This window comes from Boeremia exigua, assembly GCF_020726555.1.
Source record: "Boeremia exigua strain MPI-SDFR-AT-0100 chromosome Unknown C7974scaffold_3, whole genome shotgun sequence".
NCBI lineage: Eukaryota > Fungi > Ascomycota > Dothideomycetes > Pleosporales > Didymellaceae > Boeremia > Boeremia exigua.
Window position 1 is genome coordinate 1,583,908 of NW_025763520.1, and position 18,101 is coordinate 1,602,008.

The following is an 18,101-nucleotide window of genomic DNA, read 5'->3' on the forward strand; positions in this document are numbered from 1 at the left end:
ACATGGGGGAGTAGAACATGGGGGAGTAGAGCATGCGGATTAGAGCACGGGCACTCGAGCACGGGGATCAGAACATGGGGATCAGAGCGCGATCCTGCGGTCTCGGAACAGTTGGCGTATTGGTCGCAGTGGTATGAGACGGGGTGTGGGGATCGGTGGGTGGTGGTGAATATATGCATATCTGGAGCTGGAGCTGGGGTGCCTCGCTTGGACGTTACTGTAAACAGCGCCGTAGACGGTACATATGCCAACATGTACTGACGCAAGACCTGTTCTGAGACACCTCATTCCAGTCGCTCACTCACACAACACGTCCCAGCTACACGCACACGACCCAGCACATCACGGCAACATAAAACTCAACACAAGCCGAGAACAACTTCATTCCCCTCTCCCCTCCAGGTTCTCTACCTCCTCATGCTGCCCTCAAAAAAGCAAAGATGACGCCCGGTCATGCACCAGCCAAAACCCAAGCAACAAAATGTTCCCCAGCCCGGCCCGGCCCAGCCCAAGCCAAGCCAACCCTAACCCTAAGCCAACCCTCGACCCGCCCCTCCTTGGCGGGACATACCCATGCCTCCCTGCCAACCAACCAACCACGCACATGAAGAAGAGAAAAAGGACTCGCTAAACGCCTGGTGGTATCTTGCGCTAGCGGGGCGGCGCAGACCCCGATGACGGCGCGGATGCGGACGCGGACGCGAACGACAATGATGATAATGCTGTGTACGGGAAGCAGACAAAGGAAAAAGGGCGACTGGAGTCGCTGGCGCCACGGGGGCGGAGAAAGGTGTGTGTGGTGCGGGACCTGTAGAATTGTGTAGTGGAGCACTATATCTTGCGGCGGACGGTAAATTTGCGCTCCATGGTGGCCGCGGGCAGGGCGTCGGCGAAGCGGTCGCGAGCTATGTATATTAGTAAATGTGTAGTGTAAGAGTGGGGATACATACCCTCTGCGCTGTCGAACATGATCAGGATGTCGTCGTGCTCGCCAGGATACTCAATTTCGTCCAGGCATACGAAGCGGCGCTTGACGCCGACCCAGCCGGTGAGTCTGCCCTCTGCCTTCTGCATTTTGCCTTCGCCGCGGCGTTGGTCAACGGGCAGTGCGAACTTGGCGTCGACGAGCTTGACGCCGTATTTGCCACCGCTGTCTTTCTTCTCGAATGTGTCCATGCTCGAGAGCTTGAAGTTCATGGCGTCGGCGTGCGAGAAGTCCTCGAAGAAGGCGAGCAGCTGGAGCACATTGTCCTGCTGCACAATTTGCAGTCGGATGGTGTTCGCAGTCCACTGCTTGTATATTGGAACCACCATGCGTCGGCGGGAGATAGAGAACGTGCTGGCGATGCTAGGTCACGTTAGTATGTAGCAGATGAACTTGACTCCAAGGAGGCATACCCATCGAACTTGACCTCAAATCCGGTGACGGCGAATTGGAACGTGTGCAAGTCTTTGGAAGAGTTGAAAGCCAGACGTCGGATGGTCGACGCGTTTGTTAGCGTGCGCAGTAGCTCGGCAAGGGCGTCAGGAACGTCCTTTTCTGTGCGGCTGCCGTCGACTGCGACGGCCATATCCTGCTGCGGATTGCGGAGGAGCATGAGATCTGTGGAGCCATCGTTTGGCAGGCGGACGAGAATCTCACCGGGACCTGTATCGTCAGTTTATGTCTATTGAGACTCGTTGAAAACGACTTACCGAGATTCATGCGATCCGAAATGATGCCTGCGCTGTGTCGACATACGATCCTCAGACTCTCGCTCATGACCGTAGGCGCGGCTTCAAGGCCAGCTTCCTCGGGGTCTTGGTTTACCGTCTTAGCTTCCTGCCACTGTAGTTTCTGGAGCACGCGGCTGCCGGCGGCGCTGAACGCATCTGCCTGGTCTGCACTCTCAATGCTGAAAGCCTTGAGTGGCACCTGGGCGAACGTCATCTCACCGGGCGCAATGTTCATAGACGTGAACGTGCCGAACAAATGATTTCGGTCGTTGGCATCATTAAAGACTAGGTGTACTGTGCAGACCCTGGGTCTCTGTTCTGCAGTGCCTTCGCGGAAATGCAACCTCATTGCTGGAGATTGGTCGTTCTCGGTCACGTACTCAAAGTTCATAGGCTCTTGCTTTGTACCCAATTCGTGTTCGACGAAACTCAGCTGCTTGTTCTTTTGCGCTGTGACCAGCACCAGTCTGTAGCCTCGGTGCAGTTTGCGCTTTCCTGTGCCTTCGCTGCTGCGATCAAACTTTTCAAAAACCATAAGCTTGCAACCGTGAACACGTTCCGGCGGGAAGGCTGCGGGGTTGGCTGGGTCCTTGTAGCTCGCTTCGCGGAGGTAGAGCTTGCAGGAGAAGCTCTCGTTAGCCCGCGCCCTCATACTCGATTCCACTCGGTTGGTATGATCTACAATTGCCCACAGATTACGCCAATCCGGCTCACTCAGCTCAAGATTGAGGACGTAACCGTGATGCAATTGGAGGACAAGCTGCCGCGACTGCTTCTTCCAGCTGATGTCTTTCCACGTGGGTCCGGCGGCAGGATTTAGCCCTACAATCAGGTTGAGATCCTCGTTCTGGCTACAGATAGCAAGCTTGGTTGAGTACTCTTCCTTATTACGCAGTATGGTGATTGCAGTAGACATGGGAGTACGGTCAGTGTTGATGTCGTCGGTCGACATGGTCGCTGTTGCGAACATCCTGAAATAGCAGAAATCGCTCTTTGTATCAGTCAGAGGCAGGTAATGTGACAGGGTTGGATGCGAGTCAGCTCTTGCGTGCTTGTATTTTGCGCCAGATAGGACGCTCGCAGCGATTGGGTCAAAATTTGGGTATTCCTCCCAGATGCTCTGGTTTTGTCCCTGAATGAGGGCTGCTGTTGGTGGCATGCTCTGATGCTTCTTCATTGACCCAGTCAAGAGTTTCATGTAGTGGAAGATGGCAGCTTTGGTTTCAAAAGCCTCAGTAGCTAAAATGTCGCCAGCCTGTCTGGCTGCATCCGTTTTGTTATCCTCAGGCTGACCAGCGTACGAGGCGAGGGCGGGGTGTCCCGGCAGAACCTCAGCACATACCCAGAGCGCTTTGGCCAGATCCACGTGTGGCTGGGTGAGGCGCTCCGGTTGCGGCTCTGCAGTCTTAGGTCGACTCCTAATAAGATTCTCCATGCCAGCACGGCCCTTCAAGAACCACCACGTAGCGACTCGCGCCCATTTCGACGGGGAGTGATCGTGGATATTGCCGACGAGCTGTGAGGTCAGCGCAAAGATGCCGTTCATGTGTTTGACACGCTCTGCAAATTCCTTGAAGGCAGAATCGCCGAGCATTCTCGTGTCCGACCGGGCGAGAGAACCACCCAATCTCATACTTATGTCCTGCCTTGGCCGGATGGTGAAGGCTGATTCTGCGGGGTGCGACATGGAGCCTTGTGACTGGGAGAAAGAGGAGTTTTGTGTCCTGGGCTGCGGCGGCGGCTGTGATTGCGATGGGGGTTGGGCGGGCAGTAGAGCTGTTGGTGTGTCAAGGTGAAGTTCGTCGGCAGCCGACTGAGGTTGTCTGGCCGAGGATGCTCCTATGATACCAGTTTCTTGGACAGAGGAGGCGGTGGTGGCAGACAAGGGGTCTGACGACGACTGTGCGTCTGAGGGCCTGCTCTGGTGTGTGGAGACCGAAGACGAGGGCTGATGCTGGTCCGTGTCGAGGGGAAACGTGCCTGGGGGCATTGGCCTCCGTCCGGGCGATGGCCCGCGTGCTCTTGACCGGTATGGATCCTCTGCATCCAAGCCTCGTGGCGGCGATTGTTGAGAGGGTTGTAAGGGTCGGGCTTGGGGAGGCGACTGGTGCGACGGCTGGACCGGCGGTGCTGACGGCGGCGACTTGCCCATGTACGAGTTGTAGGTCGTTGGGGGCGTCCCCACCTGGAACGGGTCTGACTGCATCGAGCTGGCGTCCGAGCCACGCTTCCCCTCAGCAGCACGCTGCTGTGCCTCGTGTAGCGCCCGCCCTTCGTCGGCCCTCATCTTGTGCTTGACCTTGGCAGAGAAGGAGTTGGGGTCCTCTGGCTCGCTCTGTAAGAAGCGCTCCGCCAGCAGAGCTCGCGACTCCAGCGGCGACTCCTCCTCCTGCTCGACCGAGCGCATCTCCGGCAGGCGCGGCAGCTGTGGCATAGGAGTGTGCTCGACCGGCGAGTTGTCCGAGTCGTCGCCCATGTCAGTGAAGCCGGTCTGCGAGCGCTTGAGAGCTTTGGGGCGGAAGTCGTCCTCCTCCTCCTGCATGGGCGGCAGCACGGGGGCCTTGCGCTCGAGGATGGGCGAGACGTTGTTGTCCGAGTCCTGCGAGTAGGCTGAGTAGGCCGAGTCCTTGCTGGGGCGGCGGGCGGCGGGCGGGTCCTGCTGCATCAGGTCGAAGCCAGTCGGCGTGCGGGCGAGGGCGCGCGGGCGCTCGCCCAGGCCCATGGGCCCCATGCGGTGGGCGGCGGGCGGCGGCGGCTGGGCGTGGGTGTTGATGTGGCCCATCTCGAGCTTCTGCTGCAGCGGCGGCGACATCTCGCCCTGGTTGGTGAGGGTGCGCGTGAAGCTGTTGCGCGGGGCGGCCGTCTGCGACGTCTGCGAGTCGGAGCGCGTCATGCCGTTGAACTGCGGGGTGCGGGCGGCCACATTGGTGTCGTCCTGGACCTGCGGCGGCGAGGCTGGGGCCGGCGGGGCGGCGGCGGGCTGGCTGTTCGCCTTCTTGCGGCGCGACACCAGCAACGACGGCTCCTCGCACTCGTCGCCGCCGTGGCCGATGACGTCGGGCGTGGTGCGGGCGAAGCTGACCGTCAGGCCGCGCTTGCGTGTGCCCGTCCGCAGGCCACCAGGGCCAGGGCTCTTGCTGGCGGCGGCGGCGCTGCTGAGGATCTCATGGGCGCCGGGCCAGCGCTGGGCGCGGGTGGTGTCGATGCGCGGCTTGGTCGACAGAAAGGCGGCGGCGGCCTGCTGCTGGGCGCGGTCGGTCGAGGGCTTGAGGAAGTCGTTGATGTCGTCGTTGAGCTTGAAGGTCTCGGCGCGCTTCGTGCGCGGCTCCTCGGGCGGGGCGGCGTCGTCTTTGGCAAAGTACTTGGTCCGCCAGCGGCTGCCCTTGCTCAGCAGCTTGCTGCCCGCCTCGCGGGCGTCGTCAAGGCGTGCGTCGACCATCATGCCCGGGTCGCTCAGCGAGGGTGCGGGAGCGGTGTCGCGTGCCGTGTGCCGTGTCGTCGGCGGGCGGCGCTAGGACGTGGGCGCAGGTGTGAGCGGAACAGCTCTGGCGCTCAATGCGATGCCAGCGGTCGAGGGCCTGCGGTCGAGTGCCAGCGGTACGGCCAGCGGGTACAGGGCGAGGCAGGCGGGCGGGGAGACAGCAGTTGCCCAGGAACCAGCGTCCTCGTAGCTGCGGTGCGACCGTTCGTGCAGGCGGCGTGCGGTAAATTGGGCCACGACGAGGGAGCTAGCGCGGCGTGTTGCAGCCAGCAACCTTATCTCCAGCCGCGGCGGGAATTTCACAGAGCCGTCTTCACGCGAGGGCCCTCGATGACACACGTCAGGACGGGCGCTGTCGCAGGCGCGGGCTCCATCGACGCTGGGAGTGGCCGCCGTCTCGTCTTTTCTCGATGCCGCACCACCGACCCCACATCAGTCGTACTCGCAGCTGCGTCAGTGCGCCGGCATCGCCGTGTCGCAGTCGGTGCAGTGCTGGCGCGCTGGCGCTGGCGCTGGTGCTGGCCATGCTGCTGCTCACGGCTGCCCTGCGCCCTGCGCCCTACGCTGCGCGCACTGCGCACTGTATCGGCGAGCATCCTCGCTACCTAGCCCTGCGACTCGAAACTCGCGCCGCCGTTGTATGCGCCTATAATTACTCGGCTGAATTAAAGGGTCTTCCCCCCGCAACCGTAGTCCCCTCTGATCACGTAGCCGCCGCCAAGCAGGGGTGCCCCCCGATCTTGAATAGCAACAGCACGTCGCCCTCGCCGTGCAGCTGGCTTTCGGTCGCTCTGGCGGCCGGCGCCCTGTTCAATCTCGACAGACGCTGCACGCCCAACTGCCTTCCCAAAGGACTGCCCGCACTGCCAGACGTGGCCCGAAGCAGCCCAGTGCCCGCGCCTTATCACTCCACACGGATGCATGGGCCTAGTTCCTTCGGCAGGCTGATGGCTGCAGCCGGCTAGCTGTCTCGAGCCTGGCGTGCCGAGCGGCTGCAGCTTGCTCCTGCTGTCGACAGCACATGCTTAACGCTGCATGCTGATGACCAGCTCGTGCCTGGTGCCTGGCAGCGCTTCTCCTGGCTGCTTGGTCCTGCCAGAGGCCAGGTGTTACATACGATGCCTGCTCGTATCAGAGGCCGATCTGCGCTCAGGCGTGTTTCGCGTTACGATGCACGAGAGAGACCGAAATACCGGCTAGCGGAGACAAGGCTGCTCACCTTGACGCGCCAAACCTCGTAATGCGGACCGAGCTCGCGTCTGCGCGTGGCCAAGCCCACAACCAAATCATAAATGTGACCATTTTGCTGTAGCCGGGGCAATTACTGTTCTGATTTGGGCGTGGAAGATGAGCTCGTGTCAGGGCCGATGCCTCTACGTCGTCACGTGGGGCGTCGTCATCTGAACACAGTGCAATTGAGATCTTCAGGAGACATGAGCAGCTGCAACATGCCACCTAAGGAATGTGGATCGCTGGCTTCGGAGCCCATCCCGCCAGGTGGACCCCGTCACGCTACATACTGTAGTGATAGGCCGCCCAAGCCTGTTGCTCAACGCTCAAAGTTTACTTGTCAGTCTTAACTTTTGACAGCTGGCTTGGCGCGGACGTATCCAGCTCTACGAAATACGCAAGTAGCTGATGTCGTCCGAGTCTAGACACCTGCCGTGACTGTTGTAACGATTGGTTTCAACTCTATACAACATCTCAAGGTTGTCGCTGCGTGTTTGGTAGCCATGACGTCACAGGTGCTGATCATGTTGACGGAGGGAGCAGTGTATGTAACAGAGATGAATCTATATTGAATCAGCGCGAGCATGCTGCAGCCTCCGTGACTGTATTCTCCAGCGCCTACGAGATGTTCGCTATTGCTGTTGTCAACTATGATGAAGCCAACGACCTTATGGTGGTGGAGTACCAAACCCTTCCAACATATACTAGTGCGTACCAAAGCATGACGGGCGATTCCAGTCAATCAAGGCTTGAGCAGGTTCTACACAGTACGATGCCAATTCTGAAAGCTGCGATCGAGCATCTAGACTCTTGGGCTCTTTATCTTGACGGTGCAGACGTCATTGAAAGTACTGGATAGGCTAAGCAGTTCAAGCTGGCGATCAGGCCTTCTACTCAGCAGCCATGGCAAGCTTGGAGAGAACGGAGGCAATATTGAAGAACGGCAAAGTGGGAGTCACGCTAGCAGAAGCTGAAGATGGCAGCGAGAGTACGAGGAAGGCAATCGAATCATGGCATGTCGTGCATCTGGGCTGGAAACATTGCAACGGCTGTGCTACCAGAGGCTGCTACTCCGTTGGCCGGGCAGACGACTGGACGCAGCTGAGAGGCTTACCGGCCGTGCAAGCGCAGGAACTGAGGTAAGCGTACCTGAGCAGGCAGACACATGATTAGCGGTCGACGCGTGGTCATCACACAGCAGCGCACATGTCATGGAGGGGCGTCGAGGGCCAGGAGTGGAGATGCACGGCAAGAGCCCGTGCTTGGGCGGGATTGAGTCCACGGCGCACCCACTTGGCACGATTGGCGATTGAGGGCAGCTCGAGCAGGCGCAGCAGTCAGCGAGCGGCAGGTTGATTCGACGTGGCAGCGGGGGACTGCCGTGGCGTGGTTATTGCAGCGGCGTGCGTTTCGGCTCCTTGCAGAGCTGCAGCAGCTGAAGCCGGATGGTGCGTCCGGAGCAGCAGCGCCACCAATGCGCCTAGAGAGCTCTCGTCCCCAACCTCCTCGGCCGCCCACCTCCCACCGGGCACAGGCAGCAGAGCCTTGCGCGACCAGCGACCAGCGACCAGCGCCCAGCGACCCGCGGCCAGCGACGCCCGCGACACCACGACGCCATCGACTCTGCGCGTGCGACGACGTTGCCGCCGCCCGCCGCTGCGAACGCCTCGCTTGGCGCCTGCTTGCGTCACCAGTCGATCTCGAGTCCTCGTCCGCTGCCGAATGGCCGCCTCGTAGCGCTGGACGCGGCCGCCCACGCCCACCCCGTGCTGCGAGCTGAGCGCGCTGCGAGCCCGCCCGCCTCTGCTGCGCGCCCGCCGCCCGCGACCATGTCCGCGCCCTCGTCCGCGCCGCCCGATGCCTACGCGCTGCTCGAAGACTCGTTCACCCGCCCCCCGAAGCGCCCCGCGCGCCCCCACGACGCCCGCCGCAGCGACAGCTTCCGCCAGGTGCTGCCCGCCGCCGCCCCGCTGCAGCTGCCGTCGGCGCAGTCGGACAATGAGACGGCGTCGGTCGCGAGCAGCCAGCAGTCGACGCCGCTCGCGTCGCCAGGCCCCGTCCCTGCCGACCTCAGCGGCCTGCCGCCCACGCCGCCGTCCGTCTCCCGTGACGGGCTCGCCGCCATGGCGCCCGAGCCGCCCAACCGCAACAGCATGGTGGGCTCCATTGCCTCGCAGAAGTCGTCGCTCGGCACGCCCGTCAACGCGCGCAGCCCGCCCACGCCCGACCCCAGCCCGCCGCGCACTGCCGGCTCCAACGGCACCGCCAAGTCGCACAACCTGACCGTTGACCGCCCGCCGCTGTTCGCCTACCCGTCGTCCCGCGCCGAGTCGTTCACCACCGCCCGCGAAGACCTCTCCGAGACCAGCAACAGCCGCTCGGCGACGCCCGCCCTCGACCGCCTGAGCACCGTGCAGGAAGACCGCGGTCTGGGCCTGGCCTTCGAGCAGGACGACGCCGATGTCACGCCAACTGAGCGGTCGCGGCTGTTCTACCCGAGTCTCGCCGTCGAGGAGCCCGAGCGCGACAGTGCTGCCACCGTGGCTGGTGCGCATAACGACGACGACGACGACGACGACGACTTTCCTGTCGTGGACCAATTGCCGAATCGAGAGTGGAACACGGAATTGATGAGGAACGTGACAGTCCGCCGGAAACGCAAACCCGATTCGTCGCCGCCCAAAGTGTCAGATCCCGTCGTCACGGCAGCACCCGGCGCAACGTCGCCTACCACGAGCGCGCAGTCACGACGGAGCTCCGGTCTGCGAGAGCGTGTGGAAGCGAGCAGCAACAGCCCACGCAGTCCCTCCGTTGAAAACTTCGCACACTCCATCGGCTGGCCAGCTGACGCCCAACCCGCCCCTGAACACGTGCACTACGACCCCAAGAGCAAGCGCATGTCGACCGCCTCTGTGGCTTCGACGATCGTCGCGGCCGTCGTCGTTGCCTCGCCACCACAGCGACAGCGAACACTCCGCCACTCCGGCAAGAACCTGGCCCTGCAGAGGGACTCCAGCTCCACGCTCAGCCGCGCCTCAGGCTCACATTCGAACCGCAATTCCATGCTGTTCGAAGATGTACCGCTACACCGACTAGTTCACAAGAAAGCCACTCTGCCAGACAGGAATAAGCGCTTCAGCACCGATTCAGAAACCCTGGGTGGTGCTCTCAGTACCGTGAGCACTGCTCCCCGCAATGCCTCCCCCTTCTCTGTGCGCAGCAGTCGCACAATTGATAGCTCTGTGTACACTCTTGCCCACCAGGAGTCGGTCCGCATGATTCTGCAGCCTGCAGCTGACATCCTCAGCAAGTCAAACTCGCAGAGACAGCCAGACAGGACCTCTCGTATGCGCATATCCTCGGCGCCTGAATCTGCAAAGCAAGCAACTATCCCCGCGAAACCTAGAGACTTCGTGGAGTTGTCACCTCCTCAAAGTCCTCAGCACACCGCCGTGCCTACCGGTCGCTCTCCTGTAATGTCGCCGCAGCTTCCATATTCGGTTCCCACGCCTGTGGACAACGCGCACCGACGTGTTGTTTCAGACTCTAGTCGCCCTGGCGATGTTGACAAGCCACTACCTCGCAATCCGTTGGACCTTGTTATTGGATCTGCGCAGCGCAAGCTCAGCGTGTATGACGATGAAGGTGACGACAAGGCGCCACCACCTGCTCTTCTTGATCGCGTTCGTCTACTTGTCGCAGAACGAGAGGCTCAAGACGAAGTGGTGCCCAGCCCCACGATCAACCAGTCACCGGCTTCCCCTGAACGTCAGAAATCTATATCATCACCTAGCCAATTGTCTCCACCTGTGCGCAGAGGCTCACGTTCTTCAAGGGGAAGGTCAGAAGAGCGACGTCGCAGTTCTCAGAGCCAGGATCGCACCTCGCCCTTCCAAGACGCATACCTTCGTCGGAGCCTTGATCGGACGTCTCCAGAGGGTTCTTCTCGTCTCAGCTACGATTGGCAGCGAAGAACACCTGATGACCATCGTCGTATCAGTTTCGATAGATCCACTGGACGGACCGAGGAGCATGCAAATGCTCGGCACCTCTACTCGCAATCAACGCCCTTCTCGCAGTTCTCGGATACGCCCATTGAGGTCAGCGAGGCTACTGCAGTCAGCATTTACCCTCACAACAACGATTCTCTCCTTGTCGTGCAACAACCATCGCGTGTAAACTCAATGATGCCCGAGGTACAGATGACTGACGGGGACTATTTCGATCCACAAGATCATCTCGAGTTGCGTCAAGAAGTGACTCGAAGCCCAACACCACCATTCGTCGATGCTATTGAGGGCCCGTCACAGGAGCCAGCCCAGCCGGCAGCGCAGCCGACTCTTACGGTTGAGCCATCTACTCCTCCGATGCAAATCGACCTATTTCAGCCTGCTGGAGTCGACTCCCCTCTGAAGAACCCGCGTTCTGCGCCAGAGCCTCCCAAGATCATGTTCATACCGCCAACCCCTGCCGAGGAGCTTGACCGCCACGACCTCAGTCCGCCTGGTCCACCCAAACACTCAGACTCGCACCCGCAACGTCGCCTCTCGCTGGTGCAGCGTGCGCGCCGGTACTCTGATAACTTCATTTCGCCGTTCTTGGCTCGGGCTTCTAGCAATCGCGGCCGCTACTACAGCGAGTCGCACGCGCGCTCTCAGTCGTCTCATCGCACTCCAGAAGTTCCTACAGTGAGCGACGAGGATGGCACCCTGCACCCTTTCTGGAGGCCGCGTGGCTTCTGGGATGGGTTTGAAGACAGTGATTCGGAAGATGAAGACAACGTGCTGCCGTCTGGGGGTGACACCAGTGACGTAGAAGATGCCGAGCCGGAGCCATACCCAAGGCGGAGGAGTACCCTGCGTAAGAAGCTGACCAACGGATTCCAACCTGGCTTCCTGATCGGCAACTCGTTAGGAGTTGAGAGGCACGGCACTAACCGACGGCGCCACCACGTTACGTTACCACCACACTTTCCATCCAATCCCAGGACATCACCGACATCGTCCCCCAGGATCTTGAATCAGTCGCCTACACAGCCGCTCCGACCCCAGAGTAGTGGGGTTCGTAAGAGCGGATCAAGATCAAGTCTCCGCTCCTCTGCCTCATTCGAGGTGGTGCCAAGGCGTCAATCTTGGCGCAATGGTAAGGCCATACCTGGTCTCAAAGGCTACCAAGTCCAGTACATTGGAGTGAGTGGCATCAAAGACCGCCTCAAGGAGCGCACGGCGGAAAAGCGAAGAGACAAGATCCGCAAGAGCATTGGATCGCGGTATTACGTTGAGCCAAATGGACCGATGAGTCCCCACTGAGGCCGCCTGCGCTACCCATGGTGCCATGCACACTTTCAGGCCGGCAGGTCACCCCGGGTCCGACCGTAGGCTTGGGTCAGGGCGTCCTTCTCGAAGCCGTATTCACCGGAGGGTATCCTCTTCTTCTCCAGTCTCCGACGCCCGCGGCGGGGCCAGCGGAGCTTGGGCCTTGTTCCCCATGATTGCATTCCCCTTTCTAGCGCAGCGCTTTATACCACGTAACGAATTACGACATCGCAGTACCCTACTGCACGATCACATGAGCTTTTGAGCGCATTTCGCGCGTTTCGACGTACTTGTTGCATTTTGAAGATTTTTGTTCCGATTATCACCGCTCGGCGTCTAGTAGCCGGGTGGTGGCAGCGCGTTTGACGCAGACGCTACTTGGCGTGCTTGTACATCACAATTTTACGAAGCAACTATATGACCATTTCGATATGTTTGGATACATTCACAGTGGCATGAGAACAGCAAGTGACGTATTTCTGTTATTTCGCTATCTTAGGCTATCAGCGTCTATGGGTACCTGTCCCACAGACCATCCACAAAAGATAAGCGTCTATTTCCTTGTCCAAATTGCTTGGTCCCGACTCTCTATGCTTATCGGCATGAGAAACTGGCGATGCGTGAATTTGCAAACGCCACTCGTCCCATCCCAACATCGAAACTGCCGGACAGGAGAATATTCAACAGCCTGTCCGCAGGTATGCGACGCCGATGTAGCGGATGATGGCGACTGCCCTATCGCGGCCTAGTGCGGCAAAACTTCGTGAAACCTGCCCTCCCCGTCCCACGGTTTTGGCGGCTCAATGCGGCTCCACACCCAGGCCTGTTCGGGCCAACGCGGCTCCAGGCTCATTGGAACACTGGTTGCCCATACCAGACCCACGCCTCTGGGGAAATGCTGGACGGACTCTCCACATGGTGGTTTGGTTTGGTCTGTGCCAGCCGATGTCGGTCGGGCCGACGATTTCTTTAAAGGCAGGCAGGCGGCGCATCGAGGTAGAGTGCATCCCCTTTGATCACCGCCGTTTGTCATAGTCGCCATGGGTTTCTTCAATGAAAAGTCGCCAGAGGATGTCGAGCATGGCTCGGAGCTGAAGCCGGACGATGCGACCAACATCCAGGGCCAGACTGACGCCGTCTTTGGTGAGGTCGTAGAGGGCGGTCCTAACTACCGCAACGTAAGTCGGCTTACCTGAAATACATGCTCTTCTGCTTCACCGATACTAACGCCGTGCAGGTCAGCTGGATCGCGTCCTCGATCCTGATGATGAAGACGCAGATCGGGTTGGGTGTGCTATCCATCCCCGCAGCGTTCGACACCCTGGGCCTCATCCCGGGTGTCATCTCGCTGCTGGCCATCGGCCTGATCACGCTGTGGTCTGGCTACATGGTCGGTGTGTTCAAGGTCCGCCACCCCGAGACGTACGGTATCGAGGATGTGGGGCAAAAGATCTTTGGCCGGGCTGGACGCGAGATACTTGGCCTGGGGTTCGCTTTATGTGGGTCCTTACCTTATAGAAACTGGGTTCTCCAGACTTACCTCGAGGGGTTGCTAACATGCGAACAGTCTGGACTTGTGTCGCTGGCTCCGGTATGCTGGGTATTTCGATTGCGTTGAACTCGCTTTCGGTCCATGGCACGTGCACTGCGGTCTTCGTGGCCATTGCCTGCGTCGTCGGCTTCGCGCTTGCGTCGATCCAGACCCTGAGCAAGATCTCATGGATCGCGTGGGTCGGTCTCGCCGGTATCCTCTCAGCCAGTATGTGGTCCTTCATGAACGGTGGTTGACATAGCACTAATGCGCCTCAGTCTTCACACTCACAGTTTCCGTTGGACTCCAGGACCGCCCCTCTGCGGCACCTCAGTTCGGGCCTTGGGAGTCTGACTTTGAGCTCTTCAAGAACCCGAGCTTTGCTGAGGCCGCCGCGGCGCTGTCCAGTATCGTGTTTGCGTTTGCCGGTACCCCTGCGTACTTCAACATCGTCTCGGAGATGAAGGACCACAAGGAGTACTTTAAGGCTCTTTCGCTGTGCCAGTTCGTCATGACCTCGCTGTACGTCGCCATCGGTGTCGTCGTGTACTACTACTGCGGCTCGTTCGTGGCCTCGCCCGCGCTCGGCTCCGCCGGTGTCCTGATGAAGAAGATCTGCTACGGCCTCGCGCTGCCCGGTCTCCTCGCTTCCGTCGTCTTGGTTACTCACGTAAGTCCCCGCCTCATCGTGTCTCGCGAATGCCTCACTGACCTCCCCCAGATCACTGCCAAGTACTTCTTCATCCGCACCCTGCGTGGTACCCGCCATCTCAACCACAACACCCCCAAGCACTGGATTGTGTGGTTCAGTCTGACCGGCGGCGTCTCCCTGACTGCGTACATCATCGCCTCCGCAATCCCTGTCTTCGGCGGTCTCGTATCGCTCATTGGCGCCCTTCTCGGAACGCTGATGTGCTTCCAGCCCATGGGCTTCATGTGGCTGTACGACAACTGGAGCCGCAGCAACCGCGACTGGCGCTGGAAGGCCATGGTCGCGTGGAGCGTGTTCGTGATTGTGTCCGGTACCTTCTTGTTGATCGGCGGCACGTACGGGTCGATTGTGGGCATTATCGATTCCTACAACAAGGACGGCGGGACTGCCGCGTGGTCTTGTGCTGACAACTCGAACTCCACGTAAGATGGGTGGGAGGAGACTTAGCCGGTTTTGTTATTTAGCATTTAGCGTATGCATCATGTCGATATGAAGCCTTTCTTGTGTGGTGCGTGATGTGTTGGGCGTGAGCGAGAGAATGGCGGGTGTTGCAGAGTGAGGCTAAGCATCGTGCGATGGGTCGTGTGCTCTGTGAGAGACGAGAAGCGGTGGTAGTCGATGCTGGATAGCAGATGTTCTCGAGCACGGTACCTTCCATCTCTTTGCCTTTCCGCGGGTGTATTGGCAAGAAACAGCGAACTCATTCAAGAACGCAGCATAGATATGGTCGAATCCCGAGTCCTGGGTCCTGGGTCTGGGAACCTGCTGGATGGGTACCTGGTCCGTATGTTGGGGTTGCGTCTGGAGAGTCGGGTACATAGGCCTCACAGGACCTATGCGGTGGAAACAAGTGTCGAACTGAAGAGCAACTGAAAGTAAAAGTACGAAACCACGAAATCAAGTCAAGAAATAGAAACAGCGGTAAAGAGAAAACGAGCACGCAAGACAAGACAAACATAGCAGATTCACCTTACCTCTCCTCCAGCACACATCATCTCGCATCCACATCGACGCACAACCAACCTTGACACTACTTGGCATTCGCGCCCTACTGTGTACACATCCTCAATTCTCCGCACACGAACTCCCCACAAACAAATCGCCCCCAAAAACCGGGCAGCCCCCCATTATATGCCCTCAAAGCCCCTTCCCCAGCCCTACCGCAATTCCGGCCCTCACCACCCCGAACCCAAACTCCGACGCCACACCGCGATAACGGCTCGCGGTTCGATTGGGCGCGCGCGGAGTAAACTGGTTCTCCGACGCGCGAACGCGGTGTGTGTTTCGTTGTCCGCCGGTTCGGGACTTGCCTGTTTGGGAATGGTGTGGCTGGGTGTGATAAGGAGGGGTCCGAGGTCGCAGTGGGGATGGGGGGGGGGGGGGGGCATAGAAGTGGGGGAATGTTAATAGCGGAGGGTCCTGGGGGAGTTTGTGAGGAGTTGGAGTTGGAGGTTGTGTTTGTGTTTGTGTGGTTGGTGGAGGGATGCTGACTGGCGCAGCTGGGCGGCTTGCTTGGACCCTGTGCATATCTCTTGCTCACTCGGCTGATCTGCTCTCTGCTGTGTCTGTACTCCACGCGCTCTGTTTGGTTTGCTTTTTTGTTTCTGGCTGGCTTTCTGCGATGTCGCTGGTGCCGGGTGTCTATCTTTCGTCTCGAAGAAGATAAGCCGTTATGACGTGGAAGGATCCTCCCCGTTTTCGGATGCGAGTCCTGAATCGTTTTTGAACGAGGCCCAGATTTGTTTTCACGGGTTTGTTTAACTTCTGTCAACGTCTGTCAGCGTCCAGCCGGGCGGCTGTCCCTGCATCCGCCTCCCGTTGGCCACGCTACCTACTTTGCAGAGCTCGGTGGTCCTCGGCAAGGCTAACAAGGCTAACACAAGTTGGTCGAGTCGACAACTATACCTACCCCACATTCGTCATTACCAAGCAGCGACTTGGTGACGTCCGAGCCGACCAACGTGTGCAATTCCTCTGGATATATAGTGTCCAGGTCATGATGCCGGGCAACGCGTTCCACCCACATTACACCACGAAGCCGAAGCCAACACGCTCGCCAACATGAAAGAAGTAATTATCGCCAAAGGTCTGAAGACCACGATCCAGGATGCCGCAATTCCTGAGCCGCAGCCCGACCAGATCGTTATTCAGGTTGTGGTTTCTGGCAGCAACCCCAAGGACTGGAAGATCCCCGACTGGATCCCCGATTACAACGCCAACAGCGGCGATGATATTGCAGGCATCGTGCACAGCGTTGGGTCAAACGTGTGGGAGTTCAAGAAGGGAGACCGCGTGGCCAGCTTCCACGAGATGATGACGCCTGGTGGCAGTTTTGCAGAGTATGCCGTTGGCTGGCAGCACACCACTTTCCACCTTCCTAAGAGCTTGAGCTTCGAGGGTACGTCTCTAGACTCGTATTCATAGTAATTCGGAGAAGATGGCACTGATAGGACCACAGACGCCGCAACAATCCCCCTCGCAGCCATGACAGCGGCGCTCGGCCTGCACCAACGCCTCGGCCTCCCCGACCCCTGGACGCCCGCAACAGAGCCTACACCTCTTGTCGTCTACGGCGGCGCATCAGCAGTCGGCGCATACGCGATCAAACTCGCCGTCCTCGCAAACATCCACCCAATCATCGCAGTCGCCGGCCGCGGCGAGAAGTTCGTTGAAGACCTGATCGATCGCAGCAAAGGCGACACCATCATTGACTACCGCAAGGGTAATGAAGCTGTTGTTCAGGGCCTCAAGGATGCGCTGAAGGGTGAGAAGCTGTGGTACGCGTTCGATGCGACCTCTGAGCACGGAAGCTACACAAACATCGCGCAAGTGTTGGAACCTACAGGACATTTGACAACAGTCCTGCCGGGCAAGACGTACGAAGGCGTGCCAGAGACGGTGAAGTTAACGACCACAAATGTCGGTGCTAGCCACAAGGACGACAAGGACTATGCATACATCATGTTTAGGTACTTCGCGAGAGGCCTTGCGGAGGGCTTCTTCAAGCCGCATCCCTATGAGGTTATTCCTGGAGGTCTTGCGGGCGTGCAGACGGGATTACAGAACCTGAAGGATGGCAAGGCAAGTGGCGTGAAGTATGTGTTCCGGATCGCGGAGACAGAGGGTATCAAGAGTGCTCTGTAGAGGAGGAACTACCAGTGCCTCGAAGCCAATGAACAGCGAATGACCATGAACAACATTCAATTCCAAAATTGCTTCCCTAAAGCTTCGCCTTATCCTCTACCTTCCACAATCCTCTCAACCCCTCCCCACTCATCCCAAGCACCGGATCCCTCCCCGGCACCTGCACCCCCCACACCTCCCCAAACCGCCCCTCATCCTCCCCACCAACCTTGAAATCCCACTCGTCCCCCTTCGGATACGCCCCCATCATCATAAAATCCCCCTCCAGCACCACTCCCCCAAAAAAGCTCCTCGCCCCCACCTCATCCCGCCTATCCGGCGCCTCAAGAAACCGCATCCCGTCCGTCGGCGGGCTCGGCTCATGCGTCTTATGCGCCACGCCCGCCGGCACAATAAACACATCGCCGAGGCGCGCCTCGAGCAGCACGCCGCCCGGCTCGCCAGCTTCGTCTGGAGAGTCCGCGGAGTCGGCGACTCCGAATCGGATCTTTGCGCCGGAGCCCGAGATCACGGCCATGGCTTCATGTGCGCCTGAGTGGTAGTGCGACGCCTGTGTTGGGCCGTAGCGTGCGATCCATTGTGTTTGCCAGCCGTTGCGCGCGAAGAGGTCGTAGATGTGGGTTGGAGAGAAGGAGGGAGTTTTCAGGAGGGGAAGGAGAAGCGCGGGGTAGTGAATTAGGACGTGTGGGGAGTTGGGGATGAGGGGGGTCGGGGGGATGGTATAGGTTCGGACTTCGACTTTGGGCATGGTGAAGGGTTGGTCTCGACTGGATGGCTGTTTGGTGGAGGACTAGGTTTTGCGGTTCTGTGTTTTCCGCACGAGTTGGATGCTTCGATTGACGGAGGACTGCATGGTCGTTGGCTTATGTTGTAGTGCAGGTCGGTGTGTGAGGGGAAGGTTGACGTCAATTCCGGGTCGCATTCCGACTCGGATATCTGACCCCGGAATCAAAAGTGGGCATACTACGCGAC

At 59.3% G+C, this 18,101-nt stretch overlaps 6 protein-coding genes across 6 annotated transcripts; 4 read left to right on the forward strand and 2 right to left on the reverse strand.

The window, feature by feature from the left end:
- Positions 1 to 831: 831 nt before the first annotated feature.
- C7974DRAFT_306381 (uncharacterized protein) lies at positions 832 to 5,155 on the reverse strand (the record flags this gene model as incomplete). The annotated part of the gene is made up of 4 exons (XM_046138078.1): positions 832 to 905; positions 951 to 1,348; positions 1,399 to 1,648; positions 1,696 to 5,155. The coding sequence occupies 4 exons, from the start codon at positions 5,153 to 5,155 to the stop codon at positions 832 to 834; spliced, it is 4,182 nt and encodes a 1,393-aa protein (XP_046000318.1).
- Positions 5,156 to 5,607: 452 nt separating this feature from the next.
- On the forward strand, positions 5,608 to 6,162 carry C7974DRAFT_373549 (uncharacterized protein; the record flags this gene model as incomplete). The annotated part of the gene is made up of 1 exon (XM_046140110.1): positions 5,608 to 6,162. The coding sequence occupies one exon, from the start codon at positions 5,608 to 5,610 to the stop codon at positions 6,160 to 6,162; it is 555 nt and encodes a 184-aa protein (XP_046000319.1).
- A 1,168-nt stretch (positions 6,163 to 7,330) lies between these two features.
- Positions 7,331 to 11,736, forward strand: C7974DRAFT_410274 (uncharacterized protein; the record flags this gene model as incomplete). The annotated part of the gene is made up of 2 exons (XM_046143452.1): positions 7,331 to 7,566; positions 7,992 to 11,736. The coding sequence occupies 2 exons, from the start codon at positions 7,331 to 7,333 to the stop codon at positions 11,734 to 11,736; spliced, it is 3,981 nt and encodes a 1,326-aa protein (XP_046000320.1).
- A 901-nt stretch (positions 11,737 to 12,637) lies between these two features.
- On the forward strand, positions 12,638 to 14,548 carry C7974DRAFT_128699 (transmembrane amino acid transporter protein-domain-containing protein). The gene is made up of 5 exons (XM_046135319.1): positions 12,638 to 12,920; positions 12,980 to 13,241; positions 13,310 to 13,501; positions 13,552 to 13,943; positions 13,995 to 14,548. The coding sequence occupies exons 1-5, from the start codon at positions 12,783 to 12,785 to the stop codon at positions 14,409 to 14,411; spliced, it is 1,401 nt and encodes a 466-aa protein (XP_046000321.1). The 5' UTR covers positions 12,638 to 12,782; the 3' UTR covers positions 14,412 to 14,548.
- Positions 14,549 to 15,849: 1,301 nt separating this feature from the next.
- On the forward strand, positions 15,850 to 17,268 carry C7974DRAFT_128751 (zinc-binding oxidoreductase-like protein ToxD). The gene is made up of 2 exons (XM_046135320.1): positions 15,850 to 16,383; positions 16,444 to 17,268. The coding sequence occupies exons 1-2, from the start codon at positions 16,047 to 16,049 to the stop codon at positions 17,127 to 17,129; spliced, it is 1,023 nt and encodes a 340-aa protein (XP_046000322.1). The 5' UTR covers positions 15,850 to 16,046; the 3' UTR covers positions 17,130 to 17,268.
- On the reverse strand, positions 17,206 to 18,101 carry C7974DRAFT_449379 (uncharacterized protein; the record flags this gene model as incomplete). The annotated part of the gene is made up of 1 exon (XM_046145704.1): positions 17,206 to 18,101. Exon 1 carries the CDS (start codon positions 17,875 to 17,877, stop codon positions 17,206 to 17,208), a length of 672 nt encoding a protein of 223 aa, XP_046000323.1. The 5' UTR covers positions 17,878 to 18,101.

What these genes read in the sequence shown, in the direction of transcription:
- C7974DRAFT_128751 (XM_046135320.1), top strand. Translation starts at nt 16,047, where the DNA reads ATGAAAGAAGTAATTATCGCCAAAGGTCTGAAGACCACGATCCAGGAT. An exon ending in TAAGAGCTTGAGCTTCGAGG is followed by an intron (nt 16,384 to 16,443) that starts GTACGTCTCTAG and finishes ATAGGACCACAG; the next exon opens with ACGCCGCAACAATCCCCCTC.
- C7974DRAFT_128699 (XM_046135319.1), top strand. Translation starts at nt 12,783, where the DNA reads ATGGGTTTCTTCAATGAAAAGTCGCCAGAGGATGTCGAGCATGGCTCG. An exon ending in TGGCCTGGGGTTCGCTTTAT is followed by an intron (nt 13,242 to 13,309) that starts GTGGGTCCTTAC and finishes ACATGCGAACAG; the next exon opens with TCTGGACTTGTGTCGCTGGC. An exon ending in CCGTCGTCTTGGTTACTCAC is followed by an intron (nt 13,944 to 13,994) that starts GTAAGTCCCCGC and finishes GACCTCCCCCAG; the next exon opens with ATCACTGCCAAGTACTTCTT.